This window comes from Carettochelys insculpta, chromosome 14, assembly GCF_033958435.1.
Source record: "Carettochelys insculpta isolate YL-2023 chromosome 14, ASM3395843v1, whole genome shotgun sequence".
Taxonomy (NCBI): Eukaryota; Metazoa; Chordata; order Testudines; family Carettochelyidae; genus Carettochelys; species Carettochelys insculpta.
The window spans coordinates 16,649,179-16,668,716 of record NC_134150.1 but is presented as its reverse complement, the minus strand read 5'-3'; the positions used below and the strand labels follow the sequence as shown (position 1 = coordinate 16,668,716).

At 39.7% G+C, this 19,538-nt stretch overlaps 1 protein-coding gene across 3 annotated transcripts in view; it reads right to left on the bottom strand.

Annotated features, from left to right (window-relative positions):
- LOC142020701 (uncharacterized) overlaps positions 1-13,296 on the bottom strand; it is a 54,702-nt gene extending 41,406 nt beyond the window's left edge. For all 3 annotated transcript variants that reach the window (XM_075008807.1, XM_075008808.1, XM_075008809.1), the window contains exons 1-3: positions 13,208-13,296; positions 10,044-10,110; positions 115-195 (exon numbers count right to left, since the gene is read on the bottom strand). In XM_075008807.1, the coding sequence (XP_074864908.1) occupies positions 115-195; positions 10,044-10,102 (140 nt within the window). In that variant the 5' untranslated portion in view covers positions 10,103-10,110; positions 13,208-13,296. The remainder of the gene's footprint in view (positions 1-114; positions 196-10,043; positions 10,111-13,207) is intronic.
- Positions 13,297-19,538: the final 6,242 nt, after the last annotated feature.

The window sequence follows — 19,538 nt, the reverse complement described above, 5'->3', positions numbered from 1 at the left end:
TAGTCATTAAAAAGCAAGCTTGTTTATAAACAGAAGTATTTTCCCATAAACACGACTAGTTCACAAAGTCTTCAAATAATTTACAAAGTAGTCCTATTGAAAAGTTTGCCTTACCTCTTCAGATCTTCAAAATCCTTTGAATAACCATCTGGGGGAGAATAAGGACTATTCTGGTATGGTCTGTAAGGATTTATGCTAAAAGAAGCAAGAAATATTAGGTTAGGTGTATTCTGTCAAAAGCTTCAAATAAAAAGCTTAAGTTTTACATACTAGTCCTTTAAAGAACTTAAAACACTTTCTAAATTCCTATTAGTTTTGGTTTTAAAACAATGCCCTTTTGGAAAAATCTGATTAATTCCAGTACTGTATTATGGTGACACACGTATCTTCCTTTCAATTGCCAATAAAGACAAAGACAAAACATCTCCAAATACTTTCCTCCACCAACCTTGGGCATCTGTAAGTCAGTGGCACCTTCAGATTTCCTTAAAAAGTTTTCCCTGCATCTAACTAAGTCCACTCTACAATATAGGGGTATAATGCCTTTGCTCCTCATGCCTTCTTACCTTAGATCTCATCAAGACAGCTGAAGTATAAACAGCAACGCAGGAACAGACTAGGGCTGTGTCCACACTAGCAAGTTCTTTCGTTAAGATTTTTCAAAAGAAGGGGGCTATTTTGAAAGATCCCATGGAACGCCTACATACAAAAAGCATTCTTTCAGAAGTAAACCAAAAGAATGTGGCACTACTTTTGAAATCCATCTTCCTTTCCCGTTTCAGGAAGAGCACCCCCTTTCAAAAGCTTCTTTCGAAAGAAAACGTGTGTAGACACTCCACATGGCCCTTCTTTCAAAACAGCAGTCCTCATTTTCAAACCCTGGCCCATTCTTTCAAAAGAACAGGGGCTATGTGGATGTTCTCTTTTGAAAGAGCAAATTGTTCTTTTGAGCCGCCTTTTTATGTGTGATGCATTCTTTCGAAAATAGCTCTTTTGGAAGAGATCTTCCAGAAGGGCTGCTTTCAAAAGACCTCTGTAGTATAGATGTAGCCTAGTAGTGAACACAGAGGCACGGCTGAGTCATGCTGAGTATGTACTGCCTAAAGCAGGGGTCTGCAACCTGCAGCTCCTGAACCACATTCAGCTCTTTGAGGACTTCTTTGTGGCTCCTGATGCTATAATTTCAAAATAAAACAAAACAAAAAAAGACCCTCCTGATTATTTTTGATAAACAGTGAACATCTAAGAGACCTACAATAAACAACTCATATCTAAATAGCAAATGAGATGTGATCTCGAAACAATGGATCATTTCCCCTAGTGTCATCCAAAGAGAGACAAGGTTCAGGAGTGAAAGTCAGAAAAGCTGACAGTAAAATGTGAGGAAATAAATTACATAAAAAGTTTGTGAATGTCCTGTAGTAAACATGTATCATTGTGTGGACACTGTTCTTACAATAAGGGTTACAAAAAGTATGGCTTAACGTTATTTATTAAGGACTATCTCATATTAACATGCATTGTGGCTTTTGAATTATTGAGGTTTTACCAAATTGCAAAAATGGCTCTTCCTGCTCTTTTGATTGCTGACCCCTGGCCTAAAGCCAGCTCAGACACACTTCTGCAATCACTACCAGTGCTGACACAGCTGCACTATTATTTATACATGCGCAATCTCAACAAGAGCTAGCATGTGTGTAGGACAAACATGTTAAATGTGTGGGCCACATGTGGCTGAGGCCTGGAGCCCTGCTGGAAGCTCCCGCACTGAAGACCCAGACAGGGTGGAGGAACCAGGTCAGCCCCAGGGCTGGCAGCCGGCCAGGGCACAGATCCTTGCACAGCAGCTCCAGCCCTGGGAACCCAGGTGGGGGAACCCCAGCAGCCCCAGGGCCTGGGAGCCGGTGGGGTGTGGAACCCCACCTGGCAACTCCAGCCCCAGGAATCCAGCTGGGGCTGGGAGCCCCACTGGGAAGCTCCAGCCCCAGAAGCCCAGCCAGGGCTGAGGGAACCCCGGTAGCCCTGGGACAGGGAGTTTATCAGTGGGTGGAGCCCCACCTCGCAGCTCCAGCCCCATTCCCCTGGCCAGCACATGGAGTACCGCCCAGCAGCTCCACTCCTGCTCCCCTAGCCAAGGTCGGGGGAACCCCAGCAGCTCTGAGGCTGGGAGCTGGAAAGGTGGTGGAACCCCATCTGGCAGCTCTAGCCCCGGGGACCAGCTGGGTCTGGGGTGCAGCCCCAGCGCTGGGAGCTGCCAAGGGCACAGAGTACCTTAATTTTATATTTAAATTAAAAATTATATATGAGCAAACAACAATTTTATACATCAAATTTTATGAACTAATAAAATTACATTAAGTATTAAATTCTCAGTTAAAATGATTGTATTATACTGACACAAGACCTAGGGAAAAAAAATAAACATATATAAAATATAGCTAAAACCTAATGTATAATAAATAATTATGACTTTCTGACAGAAGTATACTTACTTTGGTGGCCCTGAAAGCTACCAGTTTTCCTTTGGGCAGCCCTCAGTAGGCTTTTGAGTTTGACCTGCTTAGTGTGGGAGCAGGAGAAAGCATGCCCCTAGCTTGACAAGTAGGCAGTTTTAGCTAAAAGTCTTGTAAAGTACAAGGCAGACATATTTGTTTAGAGACAGCTTCTGCTGATGTTTTAACATTGCTTTTTAATGGAATGCTGATGTCACACCAACTGTCATGAAATTTTTCAATCACCAATAAGACATGTGAAGGCAAGTGTTATTTACATTCTGCTAATGCCACCTTTATTTGAAGCTTTGGATGACCCAACATTTTCTCCTCAACCCCATTGTTGCTAGTGAGTTCAGAACAGGGGTGGACAAGAATTTTTGATGGGAAGGAAGTCCAAACATTTGGCCAGTGGTCAAAGGCTGCACTCTTCCACGATATTAACAAAGGGTTTATGGGTCTGGGACGTAGGTTGGGTGTAGAAAGGAACCCAGGTTAGAAGACTGGGATGCAGGAAGGCATTTGGGTACAGGAGAGAATTTTGACCTGGGGAAGGGGTGTAGGAGAGAGTTGTGACCGGGGCAGGAGTGCAGGAGAGGGTGTGGAAGGTATGTGTTGTGACCTGGGAGAGGGAGTTGGGTTGCAGGAGGAAGCAGGGTGCCAAGTGCAGGCTCTAATTGGGAGCCTTTTACTGTAATAAGTAGCCAGAAGCCCAGTGAGACCCCCCAGGCCAATTCGCTGCCTGCTGTACTTACAGATGCTGTTCAAAGTGGCCAGTGCACGTGAACACATGCATGCATGCACGCGTGCACAAATTCCCCAAAGGGGTGCTGTGCATAGACACGGCACTGGCAGCCCAGAGGATTGTGATGGGACACATTTTTCCTGCCCCTAGTTTAAGAGTCTGAAGCACATGTTGTTAAGTATTAACTGCAAGATCCCAAATCAAAGGTATTATGCTTAACTGATTTGTTACCTAACAACAAGATCTGATAAAAACTAAATATATAAATGTAATTTAAGCAAGACTTTGGAACAGCAGTAAGCTTCAGTTTACCTAGAATTTTAAATATTTAGTTTGCTATAATAATCTAATCCTATATATTGGCTCATTTTGTTCTGCAAGAAAGGCCCATGCTAACAAGTTCAAATATATTTGCACACAAAGGTCACAGGTGAGTGCTTCACCTTCTTATTTTTTAACAATTATATTACATAGCCAAAAGCCCTAGTGAGGACTGGGATTCAAGAGTGCTATGCGTTATACACAGATAGACAAGCAACACACAAATTGTGGGGAGGAGGGAGACAATCTAAGGTGTATATTTACAGAAACATGCTGTTTTAGTTGTCTTGGTGTAGACAAACCAGTTTACATAGAAATTAAGGACAGAATGAGTTTAGTTTATGAATTCTATAATTAACTTATATGTAAGTTAGGAGGAGGAAGTTATTTTTAACTGGCAAGCGGACCAACTAGAGGCCCTAAAATAACTTGATCTCTAATTTCCAAATTTCAGTTCTACTTCATCAGAAACTGAAGCAAAACAGGATTTGACCTATAGAAAAGATTACAAGAGTTATTTGGGAGAACATCCTTACTTCGAGGTAAATAAGAAAAGAATAGTATGGGACACATAAGTCACTAATAAGCCTGATGCTTGGGGATTCGATCAGAATCGCTCAGGATTGATAGTTTTGTTTCATGAAGACAGCGCCAAATATAAAGTCCATATAAAGTCTATTTAGGAACTAACTATAAATAAATTGGATGAGCCTAAAGCTTCACTGCACAACATACACCTTGAACAAGTAGGCACAATCTACTACAAGACAAATGGTCCCATCAGCAGACAATACACATAGCACTTCTGTACTTGAGCATTGCGCTTAACATCTAGGGAGCGGTCAGCCATATAAAGCTGATTAGGATCCTGCAACAACAGCCTGTTGCACTTGCAGATGGTTCAGCTTGTATCAGTACTTTTGTGCTATGCTATTCCATGGTTGCTGCTGCTGACATAGCAAGAAAGAGACAAGGTAAAGGATGACTGGATACACAAAAATGATAGTCCCAATACTAGTCCATATATTTTTCTGCAAAGAATGAGAAGAGAACACGTCCATACCCAAAAGTTTAGAAGCAAGTTTAGTTTTTAAAACAGTTTTTCAACCTAGTTAGTAGGAATTTGGATTCTCCAGGAGCCTCACTTATTTTGACAGTATAGTAAACTCTTTCATATCCAGCAGCCCCAGGACCAGGAGGTTGCTAAATAATCAAATATTCTGGACAATAGAGAGGTATACCTATCAATGCAGAACACTAAAGAAAAACAAGATTACATACCAATAAACAAACAAAAATGCATGCAGACTATTTACCAACATCAATAGTACTGTCTACTGTAAACGTATACTGTATTTGCTATCACTATACTGTACTTCTGGAAAATGTAACTAAAATTTACTTTTGGTTAAAATGCCGGTTATTTGAGAGTTCCAGGCGATAGACGGCAGGATATGAAAGAGTTTACTGTATAGTCTGATACAGTCATAAATCAAGATGGCCAAGTCTAGATAAAATACTGTTCCAACAATGACAAACCTAACATCTTCTGTAAGGTTTCACACATTATAAGAAAACATAAGAAAGCCAGTAGACGAGTGCAAATGTCAGGTCAGAGTTATTTATATTTTAGATCCCTTCAAAATCAATAATTCTGGGACCGTGACTGAAAGTATCAAACGTTTATCTCATAACAGACTGAAACTGGCAACAAATCTTAAGTTATTCTGTTGGTAGCCAAGACTGTGGGAAGGAAATGAAGAGGGAGATAAGAAGCTAGGGAGGCACTGCTTTGGAAAAGAAAATAATAGAATAAACTGGGAAAAATCATATGCACTTTGTGAAGACCTGAAGACTGATTTAAGAACTGACTCATGCTAGGACTAAAAGAATGTTAAGAAAAGGTGTATAAAAACTGTAAGCTTGTTCCAGCTCACATTTGCTAAAGGAGTTTTGTTTACTTCAATAGGTCCAACTTATGAACACATCTAGAAGGAAAAACAAATGTATGCTTACAAATAGAACACACAATAGTGTCTTTACACACAAAACCAGATGAAGAAAAAGTCCACCTTTTTATAATCCACTTAAAAACTCAATAAATCTGTTATATATTACTTACTCCAAAAGATGTGGAATCCATCCGGGTCTATGCTTGGACCCAAAATGAAAACAGCCTGGATTAAGTTATATTGAAGACAAACCATTTAAAGAAAAAAAAAGGCAGTTAAAAATCTAGATTAGTAAAATGTGCTGAGTTTCTTCAGCTGCTCAGACCTTGTGCACCACACCTTTAGATTATCACAAAATGTTTTAAAGAGTGACTGATAAGCTAAACGATAATGAAGAGAAAAAAACCCTGAAAAATATGTTGTGTGTAAAGAAGTCTGATTTTTGGAGTGTGTGTTCCTTGATGATCTCTCTTATAGGCTCCATATACACAGAGACATATGCAAACCTTACTTTACCTCAATTGTAGAAAGGGAAAAAGAGCAAAGAAATGAGAGAGTTGGCAATAATGGTTAAATGAAATTCAACTACTAAACAATATTTTATCCCTTAGGCAAGGAGGTACACAGAAGTTATGAGCCATATAAGCAGGATATTAGGTGGCTCCTAAAAACACCATTTCTGATATTCTATGAAAAGACAAGTACAAAGGAATTACTTTATGGGTATTTATACAACATGCATACAAAATGATTCAATAGGCTGCTCAGCTACTGTCTTACAAAGATTTCCCTTTTTCAAAATGCAGCTAGATGGTAAAGCTGACCTTTCCATGACAGACTTTGAAGGGTTTTGAAATTCATGATTTTGTCCACTAGGCAAGAAAAACTGAAGCCCAAAATAAGAAATCCTAAATTCTGATTGCCTTATCAAAAGGCATCCTTGGATCTGTATATTAATTTTCTTTGAGGAAATGAAAGTTTGTAAAGAAATAAAAAGGTAATTGTGTGGTAAATATGAAAAACAGAAATCCACTCAGACAAAAATTTGATATAAAGCAAGAAATTAGCCTTGTGTAATGGAACAAAAATTAGGATAACAATTTTAACCTTCCAGAATTTCTGGATGAAGTAGTTGCAGTAAGGGGTTTATGAAAAAGTAAGACTGAAGACCTACTCTCAACTTCTAAAACAGCTTGAAATTTTAACACTAGATCTTTAAATGACATGGTGCAACAGGAGAGTGGACTGGACAGAGAAAAAAAGGTGATCAGAACAGGAGAAAACTAAAAAACAAGTTAGCTGTCCTAATTATCTCCTAAAGACACTGCTACCAGATGCTCTTGGATTATGTTCAAAATACCACTGTGAGATCTAGAAATGAAAACCAAACAAGATCCTATACCATTGAAGGAGATGTTTTTCATCTCTGTACCAAAGAAAGGACACTTCATATCTAATTCTATGCTGAAAATGCAGGAGTCTTCACAGAATTTCAGATATTCTATTAATTACTGAGCAATCATAGTTTATTCTAAGCCTTTCTATTTAAGCTGTTAGTTACAAGGCTTCACACATGATAGCAGAAAGGTACATCTAGGATTACACTGACAGATGTGTTGCTTCCAAGAAACAGATTCTTCAAGGTACAATGGTAGTATAATGAGGACAGCTGTTTGGTCTTACTTCATTTACTTTGACTATTCTCCAATGAATGGAATTGAACAGGAGAATGTAAAAGCTATTTAAATTCAACTGATGGTGTCACCTTCTATTTAAATGGTTAACTTCAAAAAAAGCATTTGAAATATCACGGAAATTTTAGATTAGGTTTGAAGATGAAAATAGGACTTGACTCAGCATCTCTTGGGTTAATTCTCACTGCTCAAAAAATTGCTTCTTGCTTTTAGGTCAAGCCTTTGCGTGTTCCAAAGGGCCAGAAAATTGACAAAGTTACTTGAAGTATCTACTAGCTGGAGGAGTAAACCTACTAGTCAATTATAGTTATAAAAAGATAAGTAGGGAGCCTCCACACTAATGAGTTCCGGGAAGAACCATCTGTTGTAAAGCACAATCTCTTGCCACAGGTAATGGAAGTGCTAGAATTCATGTCGCGGACTCCAGCTTTCATATCAGCATCTGGCTACTTGCTGATAAATTTGAGGTTCTGCCAACTTCTAGATACTGGAACAGAAAAGATGCTCACTGGGTATCACAAGAAAAAACCTCCAGTACTCTAAGCTTCTCCTACATTTGTGCAAGGGACAGGGGAATGTTTATGAAAAATTCTAGCATTGATTTATGCTGATGACAATTATGCCAAATGCCAGCAGATCAAAACTGATACAACTATTTAACTGCTGTTCACACGGAGTTGCTAGTCTTGTTAATTTTACATTGTTAGTGGACCCAGCTCTGAGGCACCGCAGACTCAGGAAACCATCACCACTACCGTGGTTTATATACAGTAGGTCATCTTCACAATAGAACTGATCAGAAACAGTCTTTGCTGCTTTCTATTAAAAACTGAACTCTGCAAAGAATTGATGTTTAGGCTTCTCCATGCAAAGAAGGCTTCCTGCTGCTGAACGATGTTTTTTAAATCTTTCCTTTTGATACAATAATGCTTTGGTATTTGTGTTACCCTGAATAAGTTTATTTGAAAGATATTTTGTAAACATAATCCATCTTTTCTACTTTAATCTGCTTTTAATGTTTTAATTTTAATCTGCTTTTAAATTTAGACAAGTTGCACTCTAGTTATATTGTAGGCCTTTGTTGTACACCTTAGCCGCAGTCATAAAATTTAGGCAAACTAAATGAACCTCTAGGCTTTCTCCACCCTTTTTCTTGAGCAAACATCTACATTGAAAATAGATGGAAGGCTAAAACTTTTCAGGATATTAGCTGAGAAATAGCCACAGCAGTTTCTCTATAAGGGCTTGTCTCCACTACATGGTGGATCAACACTGCTTAGATGTTATAAATCCATCTCTGAGCACTCTCCTGTTGACTCTGGTACTCCACCAGGATGAGAAGAATAGTGAAAGTCCACAAAAGAGCAGCCCGTACTGATCTCAACATGTGGAAGACACCACAGTGAGTATTTGTATAGCTAAAGTTGCATACAGTCGATCAGTGGGGTCGGGGGTTATTTTAGATAAGGCCTTCCCAATTCCTGGAGTCCAGTCTTCTCTGCAGAATCTGACTACCTACTTTTACAGTTCATCTATTTAGCTATTATTCTGCCCATTACTTTGAAACATTTAACATTAATTACAGAAAGAGGCATGAGATTATTTGAGTTGCAGACTGATCTTCCACTAGAATGTCAAATTTATCCCTGTGGATGGGATTTCCCATGATGACTTTCAATGAAAGATCGTTTTTTTTTTGTTATGCAAACACAAAAAGATACCCCTTTTACAATTATCCCCTGCCACCCCTTAAAAAACAAGAATATATGAAATAGGGAAACCAACCTATTTATCATAAGTAAGTCCTTGTGATATTAATTAACATCTTTTTTCCACAGAAGTTTCAATCCTGCTATTTACAACATTTAAGCAAACTACTGCACCCTCCTGGAGCCTCACTGAGGCCAATGTGGCTCTGTGTAGGCACAACAGTCCCTTCAATTTACAACATATGGCTGATCACGGCCTACAGGTGAAATTCACTCCTGTACAGAGGACCAGCACAAGATCTGCACACCACTTAAGTTCTCATAGGATGTAAAAACTGCTTTTGAACATTAACCAGGATTGAAATATTACATCAGCTTTGTGCTAGTCCTCTGCACAAAGAAATTTCACCCCACAGACGTTAGCATATAAAATGTAACTGACTGAAAATATATTGTCTAAGCACAGTATATTAGGACTGTTTTTTAATACAAATTCGCACAGACTTCTGAAAGGTGTATTAACAGTGTGTTCACACAGTACAGCACGACCAATAACTGGATAGAGTAATTTCTTGTTCCTCGATAAGTTACAGAAATAATAACAATATAACCAGTAGTCATATCAGAATTTTTTTAAAAAAATTATACCTTGATATTGGCTACAAAGTTCCTTTCAATCTCTTGTTTTACAACATAAAATGCACACAATAAAAGGTTAGCAAATGTTCCCAAAGATAGCAAATGTTCACATTTTATTTTAAATGCTTAATTATTTTGTTTTCTAGATTACAGAAGCAGACTATCACTGATTTATGTTAAAGGTAGACTCCAATTTTAAGCATATGATACAACTCATTGCATCAAGTTAATAACCTTAAGTCTTCCCAGGACTGGGACCGAAAGCGTACAATTGTGTATTTCATAGAATTATAGTAAGTAAAAATGGGTGTGACTGTTTCTATTTTCCTTTTTATGTATTCTTTTTATGTGCATGTTTGTTTTATTAAAAATATTCAACCCTTTAAAGTAAGTGAACTTTAAAAACAACAAGAATTAAAATGACCACAATTATCAAACTCATATGAAAAGAAAGTTTACAGAAACAAGCGTTTATATTTATTTTACTTTACCTTTTATCCACAACAGGTTTCTGAATTTGACCCCTGGTAACTTTAATCCAAGATGACATTTTAATACCTAGGAAAACAAAATAGGTTGCCTTTATTCGCTTCACAAGAGACATGAGGAAAACAGTCTTAAAACAGCCATAGTGCCTCGCAATTTTTTTTTAAAATCTGACAGCTTGCAACTTGTTAAAAATAATATAGTTGATAATCAAGCTTGTAAATCATCTTTAGTTGAGTGAGATCACTTTGTATGGTTCTACAAATTACCTTTGGATTTAACTATCATGAGTAATTATTTTAATCCTATGTAAATGTTGCCAGCTTCCTGTTCACTCCCTTTTCCAGATCATATACGAATATGCTGAAAAGTACACGTCCCGATACAAATCCTTGAGGGACCCTGCTATTTATTTCTCTTCACTGCAAAAACTAATAATTTATTCCTACTCTGTTTCCTGAACACTATATCCACTGAATCTCCTGTCTAAATGCTTGTTGACACCATGCAAGAATCCAAATAGATTGAGGAGCCATGGCTTTCCTGTGTTGACTCTTCCTTAATATATTATGTCTGTTTAGCTGTTTGAATTTCATTCTTTACTTTAACCTCAACCAATTTGTCTGATACTGAAGTTAGACTTCACAACCTGTAACTACCAGGATCACCTCTGAAGCTTCTTTTAAAAATTCAGCATCACATTGCCTATCCCCTAGTCAACTGACACAGAGGCTGATTTAAGTGATAGGTTACATCAGCCTTTCCCAAACTGTGTTCCATGAAACACTGGTGTTCCGCACTAAGTTCCATGAAAAAATTTTGATGCTAGCTATATTTCTCCTTCTAATATACTGAATATGAAATTGTGTGTGTATCAAAAATACTAAGATGTTTGAATGGTATTTAGACTGTAGCTATATTAATGTTTATAATGTGTTCATAATAGTATAATTGTTATTATGTGACTCATGCCTCAGAGTCAATTCAGATTATTTTGACACAAGTCATGTTAAAAAAAATCATGTGATGCTGTACTTGATATGAGGATCCAACTCTCCAGCATCTTTCCTAATATTAAGCAGATTTGTGATCAAAAGATGCAAAACACACTCTTCTCATTATAAAAGTATCAAATATTACTTATTATGTCCCAGTAGTTTTCTGTAAAAATAACAATTTTATAAAAACACAAAATTTAAAAATATTTTTCCCTGCCAAATTTGTTTTGCATTTCTTTTTTCATAAAGACTATGTCTACACATGCAGTCTCTATTGACAAAGGTCACCGTTGACAGAGAAACCTCAACAATACCTCTGTTGACAGATTGCTTCTACACATAAAAGAAGATCGAAAGAGCAATCTGTTCTGTCAATGGAGAAAAGCCAGACTGCCCTGCCCTCTCTCGACAGAACGGCTGATCGGAAGCTCTGCAAAAAGGGCTGCCCAGTGAACCAGAAGCCCTCTCTGTTGACAGAAGTATCTACAGGGGTAGTCTGTCAACAAAATACTGTTGACTGAGGCGCTTTACCTGATTGGGGAAGAGGTACAAAGGTGCCGACTGAACAGCTGAGTTTTGTCAACAAACTCCTGACAGAGTGCTGTAACTGCTTAGATGCTCCAGGGGTTTTGTCAACAAAAGCCATCTATGTAGACACAGCCAAAACATTTTTTAACCATTAAGGAAAGACAGTCCTTTTTTGACCAATATTGTCCTTTTTATTTTTGTACAAAACAACAACACTAACCATCCTTCTTTTGGCTGTTATATTGATGTTTTGTTTTGGATTTGTACTAAATTTTTAATTTTTATACATAATTATAGAGTTGCTAAACATCCTCCTATCAGAAGGATGTTAGTTTTTTACATGATTTTCTCATTATTTTTGTTTTTTATAAAATAAAAAAAAAATTAAAAAATAACTCTTTTAAATCAACTTTTGAGCATTACATCCAGTACTTTTTCAATATGAACCCCTCCACCCCCACCCCAAACCAGCATGTGTGTTTTGTAAATATATTCCAAGCCCAAAAGCGTTCCATGGCCAAATTAGTTTGGGAAATGCTGAATTACATAATACAGTTAAAAGTTCTACATTTCCTACAGCCTAAAACTGCTCATCTGGAATTCATATGCAAACTTGACACTATCAGAATGGGTCAGCATAGAGGCTAGGAATAGCTAGCTCAGTCCCACTCTTCGCCCCCTGCCCTTCCATCCTATATATCTGATTTGTCGGGTTTTATTTCAATGTTTTTTTGTATCTTTGTGTTATATAAGCATCATGCCAATTCACTTTCAGCAACATTCCCAGTACAGCCCTGTCTCCAGATCCCACCAAGTGGGTCTGTCCCAGGAAAGTTCATCACCTAATGAATTATTTTGTTAGCCTTTAAAGTGCTCCATGACTGCTGGTTTCTTTTGTTAGGCTACAGACGAACACAGCTACCTCTCTTAATATTCGGTACAAAAAGTAACTCACCCCTGTAGGGATTCTCACCTGCCTATCAACTGCTGGAAGTGGCTCTCAGCCATCTGGACTGAATTAGCCTCTTTTTAGCACTGATGTCCCACACGGTAATGTAACACTCTCCTCCTTGTGAGGCTAAAGCTTTCACTGCATGCATTTGGCCAAGAACTGCAGCCTCTGAAAGCTTCTGTCCTACCACCTTTGTTGGGCTTTCGGTGCCACAGGATTCGTGGCTGTTTTGGCCGACACCGAGGAACGGGGCCACCTCTCTGACTGGACACACAGCTCCACACTCCCTAACTAACTTGCCCCAGCCCCTTTCCCCGCACTGCTGCTCAGCGTGCCAGCCAGCCAGCCAGCCGGGGCCCCCGCCCCCGCTGCCTGCGGGGGGTCGGAAAGCGCCTGGGGCCAGAGACCGCCACACCAATATGTACCCAGAACCAGGCAGCCCCAGGCCGCGCCTGCAGCAACTCCTCCGGCAGGAGGCAGAGCTGCTGGGCAGAGCCCCGCCGGGCTCCCCGCAGCAGGCCGAGCTCGGGCCGGACCCAGAGACATTCCAGTCGCGCCGGGCGCCCAGACCCTCGCCCCCTCTTCCCCGCGCGCCAGGGCGCCCAGGCTCGGAGCGGGACACCAGGAAAGGGCGACCGGCTCTGGCCCCGCAGTGCACCACGTCCGACAGCCCTTAGGGCCCCGCACTCACGGCTGGGGGACGCCGAACAGCAGCCTCCACTGCGCGCCCACAAAGCGACGGCGGCCGGTTTGAGTGAGGCAGCTGGGCTGCAAGGGAAGCACTTCCCCTGCCCCCTCGATGGCACAAGAGGGAGCGCCGGGGCCCGCGGCGGCCGCAGCCTCCCGCTACAGTGACGCCTTTTGGTAGCAGCGGGGAACTGTGCCCCAGAGAGAACCAGTTCGGGCAACCAGCCCCTCTCCCCCAGCCCCGTGGGACTTGGTTTCCACGGGAACCCTTCCCTGCACCCATCCCTGCCCTCCCTGCGTGGGACCCAGTCTGCCATGGGGACGCCTTTGCGCTCAAGGCAGCTCATCCCTCCCTTCCACTCTACAGAGCCCTGGGTACCATAGGACACCCTCAGTTACCTATCTTCCCCCTCCCCATCCCTTCCTAGATGCGGTTACGGTGAGGAACTTCATCCCCACATCTCCTGTCCCTTCTGTGACGTCCAGGTTTCTGCGTACGGTGATCACACATGGGAATAACTGTGAGTTTATGAATTTGTGGAAGTGCCAGTTTCCTAAAGCTGATGGTTTACAAACTACATTTGCTAATTTGATAACTTTGATAGCCAATATTTGAATGGAATTTAATTGGATAATATCTGAACCTAGAGAGCTCCAGATTACTAATATTAATGTTAGGTTATGTTCAGATCAACTTTTACTTTAAACAGTACTTTTCAAATACTGACACTTATCCACATCCTCAAAGATATTTAAGTATTGATTTTAATGGAAGTTGGTAGCCTAAATATCTTTGAGCATCTGGGTGCTGTCCCAATTACAATGGAAGCTAGAATTCTAATAACTCCAAGGATCTGGATCTTAGTGACTTTCAACCAATCAGTATATTGATCAAGAATCACACTGGTACATAATCAATATTTTGATAGTTAAATTTAGATACTGTTCTAGTCACCTACCACACACTATCTTGAAGTCAGGCAATGGATAAAGATTGTCAAGCAGAAGCAATTATCCCAGATAACAATAAAAACCACCAAGGTTTCTTATTACATTTACTTAAATCATCAATCATTAATTCTTTAGTATTTCTAATAATGTATTTATCATACTTCAAGTAATTTGCCAAGGAGTAAAAATGTTTGTTTTAAGATACTCTTATGAATGCTCTCCCTGTCATTTCTAGTGTTTGGTTTGCAAGGGACCAGTTTAAAGCATTAAAAGCAATCGTTTAAAAGTTTTCTTTAGGGTTCTCTTAAGCCAATTTACTTGGATTTACAAGGACTCTCCCTCTCTCTCTTTCTCTCTCTCTCTCACACACACACACATACACATATAATTCCTGGGTCAGAGGGAAGGGTTGTCAACAGAAAGACTACAGATGCAGCAAGATAACTTCCAGTTACTTATGTTGCCGTTCTAATTGGAAGAGAGCAAGCCACAGATATTCTACTGGACATTAGTCAGGCTCTTACTTTTCTGTTCCCTCAGTTACCAAGCTACTTATCTTGATAGCCAGTAGATGGCAATGGTGTTTGGATAACACATTTGTTTTTATCTTTTTCTTTTTTTAAGTTCTTCCTCTTCTTCTTCTTGTTTAAATTCATTTAAATTACTGTCTGTATTAACTCAGGCCATTAACCGGAGTGTCTTCTATAAGTAATTTAATATTTTAAATGCACACACAAGGTAGATGTTTATATCCTTCAACACCCGGGGGCATTTACACAGCTGTTTTGTGGACAGAAATCTGTTGACAAAGGTGATATGCCTGGTAGGCTGCGTCTATGCTAGCAAGTTCTTTCAAAAGATTTCTCAAAAGAAGGGGGTCTTTCGAAAGAACCCATGGAGTGTCTACACACAAAAAGCATTCTTTTGAAAGTAAATTGAAAGAATGTGGCTCTCCTTTAGAAATCACTCTTCCTTTCCCATTTCAGCAAGACTTCCAAAGCTTCTTTCAAAAGAAAAGGTGTGTAGACACTTCGCAGGACTCTTCTTTCGAAAGAACAGTCTTCATTTTTGCTCCCTGGCCTGTTCTTTAGAAAGAGCGGGGGATGTGTAGACTCTCTTTTTCAAAATAGCAGCTCACTCTTTTGATCCACTTTTTTGTGTGTGGACGCAGTGTTTAGAAAAAAGCTCTTTCGGAAGAGATCTTCTGGAAGGACTTCTTTCGAAAGATCTCTGTAATGCAGATGTAGCCATATTGGAGAGGCAGTACCCTGTCGGAGAAAGTGCTGGGTTTTGTCCATACTCTGTCAACAAAAGGCACTTTGTGTGCAAATGGACTGTGTTTTGTCGACAAAACCCGTGTTTTGTTGACAAAACTTTCCCATGTTTTGTTGACAAAACTTTCTAGTGTAACTGTAGGCCTAGAGTTCTTCTGAATTTAGTGGACTCCCCCTTATCTCCTTAATAATGTCCCCTGGCTTTCATTTCACATCCTTCAGGGCTTACAACAGAACAAGAAACTTTTTAGGGAAGTAACAAGAGGAGGTGGTGAGAAATTGCTGGTCATCATCATCATCAATAAGCATGGGCTCAGCGCCCGTTGGTGTCTGATGCCTCTCTCACTATTTCCTTCCATCTTTCCCTATCCAGTGCAGAGTGGCTTAGTTTCTGTAGACTAGCTCCGCACCAATCTACTACATCATCTATCCATTCTCTGTGGGCTCTGCCTCTCCTATTCGAACTATCCATTATGCCGAATACTAGGATCTTGATTTTTCGTTCGTTGTTCATTCTGCAAATATGTCCAAATAGTTGTAGCTTCTGTTTTATAACCTTCTGCAGCAGGTTTTCTTTCGGCTGTATATTCCTATATAATTCCTCATTGGTGACCTTCTGCATCCATCCTATTCTCAGAATCTTTCTATAACAACTCCTTTCAAAGGCCAATATTCTTCTTTTCAAATCTTTCGTTATCACCATGTCTCACATCCGTACAACGTGCTGCTGAATATGCATTTTCAAGATGCCCAGCTTTGTTCTTAAGCTAATTGCTTTGCTTTTCCAGATCTTATCGATTGCCTTCAAACTCACTCTTGCTTTCACTATTCTAGTCGCTATTTCCTTCTTACAGGCTACATCATACGTTATGTTGCTCCCCAGATATGTGAACTCTACATTTTCTAGTTCAATACCATCGACACTGATCTTCCTTCCTATTTCCTTATCTTCAAATACCATTGTTTTTGTTTTATCAATGTTCATAATCAGCCTGTACTGCTTCCCTTCTTCGTTTAACACCCACACCGTTTTCGCTAGCTTCTCCTCATCTTCCTCAATGATAACTATATCATCCGTGAACCTCAAGTTGTTAATTCTTTTCCCGTGCACAGATATCCCTTCTACCTCTTCCTTGATCTTGTCCATCCTTCTCTCCAGATGCGCGATGAAGATATTTGGCGATATTGGATCTCCTTGTCTCGTAAATTGCTGGTCAGTTTTCCTGTATATACAACCCCTTATGTCTCTGACAAGCTTAAGGAGTGTATTGTTGGCTTTCTATGAAACATATAGAGAGGTAGAGTAAAAAGGTATATTTTGTAGCCTTAGTTATCTTTGATAAGGGAAGAAAGTGATTATTTTCTAATTTAAAAGCCAGAAAATCTGCAGGGCCAGGTATAAATAAGCCAGAGCAAGGCTGGGGATAAGTGTTCACACCTCCAGATCAACTGCTGATAGCAAGCCTCACCCTTCCTGACAGAGCTAACCTTGTTATCCGCAGACATGCTCTGGCTTATTTATACCTGGCCCTGCAGATTTCCATCACCAGCATCTGATGAAGTGAGTCTGTGCTCACGAAAGCTCATGCTCAAAACTTTTGTTAGTCTATAAGGTGCCACAGGACCCTTCATTGCTGGTACAGATCCAGACTAACATGGCTACCCCTCCGATACTGTCTACAGAAGTTACTGTTGGAAGAGATGTTCTGACAAAGCTTCCTTTAACAAATCACATCTACATGTAAAAGCAAATTGATCTTTTGACCTGCTCTGTTGACAAAAGGACTCCCCGCCCCCCACCACCCCCAGAGCATCTACATGGCTTTTTTGTTGACAGTTTATTGACAAAATGCATTTTGTGTGTAGATGCTCTGCAAGTTTTGTTGACAAAACCCCACTTTTGTCAAAAAAACTCTTTAGTGTTGACGTAGTCTTCGGGCATAGTCAGAATGGGAAACACCCCTAGTTTACTAAACACTTCCTCCATAGAAGCTATATCTGTAGGGGCTGCCCCTATCTTCTAAATACCCAATTTTCTCCCTTTGAATGATACAGGACACCACTCTAACCACAATATCATGCAACTAAACACAAAACACGTAATGCTATGTTAGATGTACGTAGCATGGCTTAAAGATGCCACCTTCTTAACTTGTCCATGGAAAATGTAGCACTAACTAGAAAAACCTTGCTGTGTGTTTAGGGGAAAAGATTAGGCCAAGCACGAACATCTTTGTAGGAGCAGCAACAATTTCAATAAAGTTAGAAAAGTCTCTGGGAGCTGAACTCTTAATAGTTCAAGAGGGACTCCTAGAACTTAGGAAAATATAAACTTTAGAAGTTGCTCTTGGCCAGAGTCTTTTCTCAGAAGAAACCAACAAGCCATCTTCTGAGTGTTACATTTAAAGACCAACACAAGTAAACCTGAGTAAACTCAGGCATCTTTCATGCAAGCTTAGATGTAGCAGTCAAGCATTTTTACAATTTCTTCTCTTAGGATGCTCTCTTTCAAGCATATGGCAGCATCTGCAGAGCATCAGTCTATAGGTGATAAGTTTTAGATTAGTCTGCTTCAGCAAAAACAAGAAGTCCTGTGGTACCTTAAAGAATGACATTATTATTTGGGCATAAGTCTTCATGGTCTCCATCCCATGAAGGCTTATACCCAAATAAATTTGTTAGTCTTTAAGGTATCACAAGACTCCTCATTGTTTTTATTCTGTAGATGCAGTTGTGCATGCATAAGTCATTTCAAGGCCTCTGTCATGTTGTGGGTGTCATCCAATTCACTTTTCAGTCCACGTTTGGGGCACTGCATATGACTTAACAGGTTGGATGTTCTTACTGCAATTGTACAAGTGAGGAGTCTTTGATTTTCCACTTGTTCACGTAGTTGCATCTTCCATATTTGGTTTGGATGCAATTCAATGAAGTCTAAAGTCTGCATGCAGATCAAAACTAGGAGGATGGCTTGTTGAGTCTGAAGTCGTGTGCTTCTTTTGCAATAGTTGATGTGGTCCAGACACTTTGTTTGTCCTAACAATAATTATCTCTCACAAGTAGATGGAGACAGAAAAGGAATACATAGTGTATAGACTAGCATGGCTTACTCTCTGTTACTAAGGAATACATCTGTCTGAGTTTAAACCTTGTTGGCTTTAGAAAAATCAAATCCATTTATTGAACAAAAAATATGGGGAATGTGGGTTTTGTTTGCATTCCCTAGTCATTGTATGGGCCATTACTTTATGGTTCTACAGACCCATGTAAGTTGCTGTGCTTCATGCTGTGTGTTTGAAAGTGTCTTCTATGTAAGCTCAATATATTTCAAATGATCCTGAAAATGTGACTCTCATGGACTTTTGGCATTACCCAAAGGCCGCATTGCAACTTTTGTTATTACATATATTGAAGGAAGGCTAATATCAACTCATTAATTCTTGCAAATGATTAAACCTGCTTGCAACATTAAAACAAAAAAGTTACCAAAATAAGTTGCATTGCTTTTTAGACATTTTAAAGTGGAAACTCTATTAAATGTTTACATAGGATACTAGTATTTCAGAGAATCACAAAATTAGAAGACTATCAGGGTCATCTAATCAAACCCAGAGATGCTGAAACAATGTTTACAGTTGAGGTGCTGAGAGCTGATGAACACTGTAAACCCTCAAAACAAAAAGCAGTCAAGTAGCCATTTAAAGACTAGCAAAATAATTTATTAGGTGAGCTTTCGTGGGACAGACCCACTTCCTCAGACCCACTTCTTCTGGTCTGAAAAAGTGGGTCTGTCCCATGAAATCTCACCTAATAAATTATTTTGCTCATCTTTAAAGTGCTACTTGACTGCTTTTTGTTTTGATAGTATATAGACTAGCACAGCTCTCTCTCTGCTACTGTAAACCATGTGTATAATGGAACCACTTCAAGCCAACGGGTGCTGTAGCACCTCCTGCATCCGTAGTTCCCGCCTAACCCCAATTTTAGTGATTGTGACTTGTCTTGTGAAACAGATGAGGGACAGTGTATGCTCCCATCGGCAGAAAAAAAAATAATAAAAGAATCTCGAAACACCAGAGCGCTTTTTTTTTTAAAGAGCTGGTAGTCCGC